At 43.3% G+C, this 6,915-nt stretch overlaps 2 protein-coding genes across 2 annotated transcripts in view; one reads left to right on the forward strand and one right to left on the reverse strand.

The window, feature by feature from the left end:
• Positions 1-1,107, forward strand: part of INTS8 (integrator complex subunit 8) — a gene marked incomplete at its 5' end in the record, with an annotated part of 24,524 nt that extends 23,417 nt beyond the window's left edge. The window contains 4 exons of the mRNA XM_009875030.1: positions 173-246; positions 331-395; positions 499-542; positions 808-1,107. Of these exons, the coding sequence (XP_009873332.1) occupies positions 173-246; positions 331-395; positions 499-542; positions 808-924 (300 nt within the window). The remainder of the gene's footprint in view (positions 1-172; positions 247-330; positions 396-498; positions 543-807) is intronic.
• A 1,146-nt stretch (positions 1,108-2,253) lies between these two features.
• CCNE2 (cyclin E2) overlaps positions 2,254-6,915 on the reverse strand; it is an 11,325-nt gene continuing 6,663 nt past the window's right edge. The window contains exons 6-11 of the mRNA XM_009875029.1: positions 6,421-6,567; positions 5,140-5,235; positions 4,638-4,772; positions 3,703-3,814; positions 2,777-2,931; positions 2,254-2,355 (exon numbers count right to left, since the gene is read on the reverse strand). Of these exons, the coding sequence (XP_009873331.1) occupies positions 2,254-2,355; positions 2,777-2,931; positions 3,703-3,814; positions 4,638-4,772; positions 5,140-5,235; positions 6,421-6,567 (747 nt within the window). The remainder of the gene's footprint in view (positions 2,356-2,776; positions 2,932-3,702; positions 3,815-4,637; positions 4,773-5,139; positions 5,236-6,420; positions 6,568-6,915) is intronic.

A 6,915-nucleotide genomic window follows, 5' to 3' on the forward strand; every position in this document is an offset into this window, starting at 1 on the left:
AGCAGGAGCTGTGTGTGCTCCTGAGGGTCAGGTGCTCAGACCATGCTTGCTATGGAAACAAGCACTTGAATAGCTCTAGAAAGGGGGTGAGGTTGCTGAGGGGTTCCAGGGAAGATTCCCATTTGTGGGGAGTTAAGGCTGTCAAAAATCACCTGTGGGTGTTGCCTTACAGGTGGCTATTTTATGCCAGTTCCTCAGAGAAGTGGACTACAAAACTGCATTTAAGGCACTGCAGGAACAAAACAGGTGAATGTTACCAAAAAGCTTATAACAAATATGTATACGTGGTATGTGACTGTATGAGATAACCTAACCTGTGTTCTCTTTCAGTCATGATGCCATGGATTCTTACTACGAATACATCTGGGATGTCACCATCTTGGAGTATTTGACCTGTATCCTTGCACTAGCACACTGCTGCAGAAAGCTCGTGCTGGATGTTCACAGCTGGCAAAAGCCTATTTCCTCCCCAAGTATCTTTTCTTGACTCACTCTCAGATCTCCACCACAAAAGAGGGGAGACAGACAAGCGCCAGATAGCGGTAAGTTAGCAGAGGGGGTGCTTGGGGGTGGTGGGATTTCCTTAGTGTGCCTTTCCCTCCCTGAACCCCTCTTTGAAGAGAATCACAACTTCCAGTTTTGATGGTGTTGTCTAATTCTTAAGAGTGTGAACACTGATGTGAAGGTGTTGGTGGAGGGGGGCAGGGCATAGCATGTTACCTTCTTTAAACTAAGGCTGAAAATGCCTGGTAGTGAAACAGTGACGAGAATGGCTGGTGCTAGCCCTGTCTCCTCTTGTGTTTCAAGATAAAAGCCATTGGCCAGACCGAGCTGAATGCCAGTAACCCTGAGGAGGTCCTACAGCTTGCTGCCCAGAGGAGAAAAAAGAAGTTTCTTCAAGCAATGGCAAAACTTTACTTCTAGGCTAATGCTGGAAGACTAAATATAAAGAATGTGTGGAAGTGGGGAAAAAAAAAAATCTTTCAAGACTTTATTTTTTTTAAAATTCATTTAAATTTTTATACAACATTTACAGTCTAGTATCTTTTTTTTTTTTTTTAGAATTAGATGAAATCTTAAAATAAACCCCTTATTTTTACAAACTGTACAGAAGGCTGGAAGCAACTTCAGCTAGCTCTGCAAGGGCTTGTTTGAAGGCAACATGAATTCAAGTTTGCTGAGTTTAGTGTGGATGTGGGTGGCACCTCATGCTCCAGTGCAGCTTCCTGGAGGGCTCAGTGTCGTGTGAAACGTGTCCCTGGCTGTGGGGCACAGGTAGGAGCATCTTGAGAGAGGGAGGAAGCCCCATACCCAACTTTCCCAGTACTGTCCCTTCATCACAGAAGTGATTCAGAGGTAGTGAATGTTACAAGGAAAACACAGTAGTTAATGCTGTTTATAAACACTGACAAAATATGGCTCCACAGTTTAAAATACTGTTCCTATGACGTGTGAGTGGTTGTAGAGTACCAGTGGCTCACCTTTTTCCATACCCTCTCCAGTTCTTTGCTCTTGTTGAAAGTTGGTCGCTGGGTCTTTCTTACAGAATAGAACTCTTTCCTTCCAGGACTGTGCTTGTTACAGTTACTGCAGCAGCAGGTCCTTTGCTTGTACTCTTACCTGAGGTCAGCTATACAGTAGGACTCAAGTTTATGGAAACCCTCAAGGGCCACCTGAAAGGTCTTGGCCTCCTGTGGAGTTAGAATTTGATCCAGGGCTGGCTACGCCATCCTGCAAAGGCAGAGTGGTTTCAGGAAAGTAAACTGCTTACCCACTGACCTCTGTAATACTGCACCTGAGCTGGTGGGTGACTACCTGACCTTACCAAGAAAAGAAAACAAAACAAACAATGAGAGGTAATTATGTACAGCTCTCATTAGGTTCTTCTGTATGGCTAGCTCAAGTTAAAGCAAGTCTGGCATATATATAACCTGAGTGACAAACTTTGCCACTCAGCCATTTTAAAAAGGTTCTTGAAATTCATAAGTTAGGAATGGTGAGAGTTGAAGTAAGTCGTGTCTGAGAACAGACCAAAGTAGTCCAGGCTCCTGTGATGGCACAGAAGGACGCTTGGTCTAACTTTTATCAAGTCTGTAGGAGGACGCTGGTTGCAGTCATCTGCTGCTCTGTTTGCTGTGTCTTTTTACTGCCCAAGCCTCGAATAGCTGTAACGAGCATGAGTCACCTTTAGTGTGGTCTTGTTGTGAAGCACCAAGTTCTGTTTCTGAAAGTGTTCATGGGAGTGGTTGTGGTTCATTTCTTCTCTGTACTTTTGGGAGGGGTTATAATTCCTCCTGTTGAGATGGGTGATAACTGACCTGAGACAGCAGAGGCTGCTCCACTGTTCACTTCTTCCTGTGTATTGGAGGAGGAAGACGACAGTTAATACTTGTGACAAGTTCTACTTCTCTTGTTTCACTAGCACTCCGCAGCATTTCCTCACTGTGCTAGTGCAATTCCAGATCTAAGGTACAGAATAGAAATCCAAGGTAATGTTACACAAAGTGAAGATTATTATCTTCTAAACACTTCACCTGTACCTCAAATCCAAGCCTTTGCTTACGGCCTGTGAGTGTTATGGTATAAAAAAAATTCAGTTCATAGCATCATCAGGCAGAAGCCAGAAACTAAAGCTGAGGCATCACCGAGCACCCGGGTTGAGGTGAACTAGGCCGGGAGTGACCAGGCAGGTGTTAGACTCCTCCTCTGCTGCCTGGGGACAGGGGGTGTGTAACGCACTCAAGTACCTGTGCTCCAGGTCCGCAGACCAACTTACCAGCATATCCAAATAATTCATGTGTGTTTGGATATTATGTCGATCTTCCACCGCAACCTTCTTAAAGTTCTTCAGTTTCGCAGGGACTTTTTTTGCAACGTTCACAAAAGGAACCATCCATTCTACACACTCTGAAATGCTTTCCCAATCTAAGCCTGGAGGGTAGAACACAGTAAGAAATCATGAATACGGTGTTGCAATATGGTCATAAATTTAAAAAAAACCCCAAACACTAAATAACATGGCACATAAAGAGTCAGAATCATCCTCCCAGCATTTTCTTGTGCTTGTTATTTGGAAGAGTTGTGGCTGAGGCTGGTGAGCACAGGTGTCCCGAACAAAGCAGCTCTGGCTGTGAGGACACCTGTTGCCTACCAGAGGAGGCTGAAGTGACTTTTTCAGCTTGAAGACAAGATTTTGGGTCATGCTATAAAAACATTTGCTATTGTCACTATCCTTTTATGGTACCTCAGGCAATGTGTAAGTGCTGAGCTTGGTTAAGTGATTTTCTTATTTTTTTTTTTCCACTTTGGAAGGGGCAGGCTGCTAGGGAACAGCACAAAGGTTAATGCTGACAGCCACAGGCAACTGCTTGATGGCTACATTTTAGGAAAGGTCACCAAATAAGGTATAGCTAATGATCCCCCAACAAACTGGAAGTCACAGAGCAGTACTAGCCCCAAAGTACGATTTCCTCTGTGAACACTATGGTTCTGAAAGCGTTTCCTTCTTTTTTGAATCTTTGTAACATCTGAAATAGTGGTAGGAAGGAAGTGAAATTAGGGAGGGGGGGAATCCACAGAACAGAACAAACTCTAAGTGTCAGTGTAACTCTTGCTCTGTGGGCAACCTCATAACTCAGTGCTTTCGTAGCAGCTTCCAGAATCCCCCACCTAATGAGAGGAAACTTTACACAGGCTCCTCACCCGAAGCTTTCTTAACTACTTCAATTGAGGTATAGTGGCAGAGAGCTGCAGCAGCTAGTGTTCTGTACTGGAAGTCCAAAGAATTCACATCCAGAATACACAGGTCCAAGAGCTGGGAGAAAGTAAGAGGAGAAGTAACAAGAGTTACAAATTTTAACAAGGTGATACTTCTGTATAATCCTATCTCAGAAACTGAAGAGTTGTCCTCCTACACTCTAGGCACTATACCACAGATGAGCTTTTTTGCATGGACTGCACACATCTGATTTTTTTTTTTGGCACCAGTTGCAGTTGAAGCAGTCTCTGGGAGTCAACATTGCAAACCAGTTTGCACTTTCCCCAGGAACACACAAGATACTTTGCTGGCATAGGTTTAAGTAGGCCTTTAAACTGATAGCAGAGCTCCAGGAAGTTATTTCCTTAAATTAAAATACGACCTAGCAGCTTGGTAGCTTAGACGAGCCTGCTCTTCAGTAAGCCTCTCTCAAGCCAGACACAACACACACCCATCAAAATGGAAGTTCCAAAATAGCCTGAAGGTGCCTCAGGCTGCCTTCCAGGCAACTACATAGAAACACACTTACAGACAATGCAGGTAAAAACAGCTGTCCTTAGCCTCTTAAATTATCTACCCTCCTCTCAGAGCTGTTGGCAATATAGTGCATAGTAATTAAAAAAAAAAAAAGGGCAGATTATTTTTCAGTGTAGGGAGAAGTTTTTAAAGCATCTGAGAGCAGGGAGACAAGAAACACGTGGGTGCTTGACCTAGAAACCTAGCCTGAAGTTCTCTGCCAGAGTCAAACTTGCAGATTCCTTAACAAACTAACAGGCAAGGTAAAACAAGAAAAAGCATCCTTTATGGCTTTTGAGGCCTAATGTTTAGTTGTGCTGGTGTTCATTCTGAAGAGTATTTTCTAATAGAGTTTACTACCTACCTGCGCAATCTGAATGAATTTTTCCTGAGAATACTGAGGTAGCAGCACTTTTGGAATATCCTTCAGAGCATCCACCTGAAGATAGAGGTTCAGCCAAGAGACGATTGTCACCGGGCAGAGTTCCCATTTTAAAGCCTGCAAATATAAAACAAACAGTTAATTAAGCACCTTAAACCACAAACAAGGACAGTTTTGTGCTCTGAACTCTTTCCCCACGCCCCCTCTTCTGAGTTTGCTCAGCTTATTGCCCAGACCCTCAAAAGATCCTTGAAAGGCGCTGAAGATTATGCACAACTTCAAGCACGAATATTTGGTTTAGATCGCATTCTCACTGCTTTCTGGGACTTCAGAGGTCCAGTGCACATACAACAGTGCTTTCATGGGTTTGCAGAAGCAGGGACATGCTAAACGTTCCTTTTCTAAGCAAATAAGTAACATTAAAATACAAGGCTCAGCTGGGCAGTCTTTCTGCCAGCACTGACAAACACAACAAAGTCATTACCTTTAACATAATAAGTTCCATTCTTACGATATCATCTTCACTGCAAGCACCATCAGTGACGTAAGCAAATTCCTGTATTTTAGGAGCATAGATTTCCTTTAAATGGAGGGGAGAGAGTGCAGGTTAGAGCGCCTTACAAAACTAAGAAAGCTTGACAAGATACTGGCAAAATACTTTTCAGTCCATATTGAAATATTAACATTTTTTTTTTTATACCAGAACAGTGTTTTTCTCATTACATGAGGTGACCTGAAACTTAGAGGAAATACTAAAAATGAGTACACTGTGTTATCTGTTATAAAACATGATAGATTTATTGCAACTCTTTTAGCTTTTGGGGAAATAAATGCTGACTAAGCAGTCAGAACACTCATTCGTACAACTTCCAGCCCTTCCATTTGACGTCAAACATACACCAGCCTCCCTCTCGCACAGCACGCTGCTGCCTTAGGATGGGCTTTCTGGTACAGGTTACGTGCAACAGGGCTGATGTAGGCACACAGGTTTTTTTTAAAACCAAAAAAAAAAGCTGGAAAAAGATGATATAAAACCCCACAACCACTGTAGCCAGCAAAATCCTTGGCGTAGGGATAGCTGACAAAGAAATCTGTCAACCCAGTTACACCAGTTGGGGCCACGCCTGGCTACGTGTGTTTGTTAGTAAAGGAGAAGTTGCCAGTGGAACTGATTCTCTACCAGCCGGCTCCACAAGCTGATGCCCCACATGCTTCCTTAGGATAAACAACTGCGTGTAGTGTGCTGCCTTGCCTTTTGGAACCGCAGCTACATTGGCGGGGAGGGGGGGATTCCAAGTATAATACTATCCCAAATTTTCCTCTCACCCTAGCCTACCACGCACCACCAAAAAGTACACTCTTGGCTCACAGATACAGCACATGACACAACGCATCTCCATCGCCGCACTTGAAAAGAAAACAAACTCCACTAATTGGGATTTTAGGGACATCAGCCTGATGTACAGGCAGTCCGAGACTCAGGCATGGTTTCGTACAAGTCCCAGGCCCGTTCCTGAGATCATTTGCCAACTGCTGCATATTCAGAAAGAAGACAAAACAAAACAAATCTGCTCCTGGCACATCTGCATGGACCAAGAAAGACGTATGCACAATTGAATGAAGAAAAAGCATTTCTCCTTCTGACCTTCTGTGTTGCACATACACCGCCAAGTTCAAAAGAGTCAGAAGAAATAACTGAAAAAAAACCCAGCAATAACATTTATCACAAACTTAGCATTCTCTTCTCTGCAACAGAGCTTCTTACCTCAAGTTTGGAGGCAATGAATAATGAGGTAATTCCTATGAGCTGAAGCATGCTCTTGTTAATGTTCTTTTGCGTCAACATGAATCTATCAAAAAAGTCTTGAGCTAGGTAGAAGGTTTCCCTGTGGAGTGCATACACCTCGCATACCTACAACAGAAAAAAAAATTTTAAAAAAATCAGTTTTATGTTATAAACTCTGTGTACACATATCGGAGCATTCAAACTTTAATAGTAAAACACGGTATGCACCATTTCATCTTTTGCACACGCATATTATCACACACTCGGGCGTATTAGGAAGGAGTGGTTGATAGGAGACTGGAAAAACTACCTCCCATGCTCCCACCTAAACATGAATCGGCTATGAGGCACTAACATACTTCCAAAGTGTACTTTTTCCAACCTAAATAGCATCTAGTTTCCCTAAAAATTTGAAGAAAGCCTCACTGGGGGGGGGGGGGGGGAAAGCCAAACTTGAGGCTTTTTGCTTTCGGG

Source organism: Apaloderma vittatum, unplaced genomic scaffold, assembly GCF_000703405.1.
Source record: "Apaloderma vittatum isolate BGI_N311 unplaced genomic scaffold, ASM70340v1 scaffold3338, whole genome shotgun sequence".
Classification (NCBI taxonomy): domain Eukaryota; kingdom Metazoa; phylum Chordata; class Aves; order Trogoniformes; family Trogonidae; genus Apaloderma; species Apaloderma vittatum.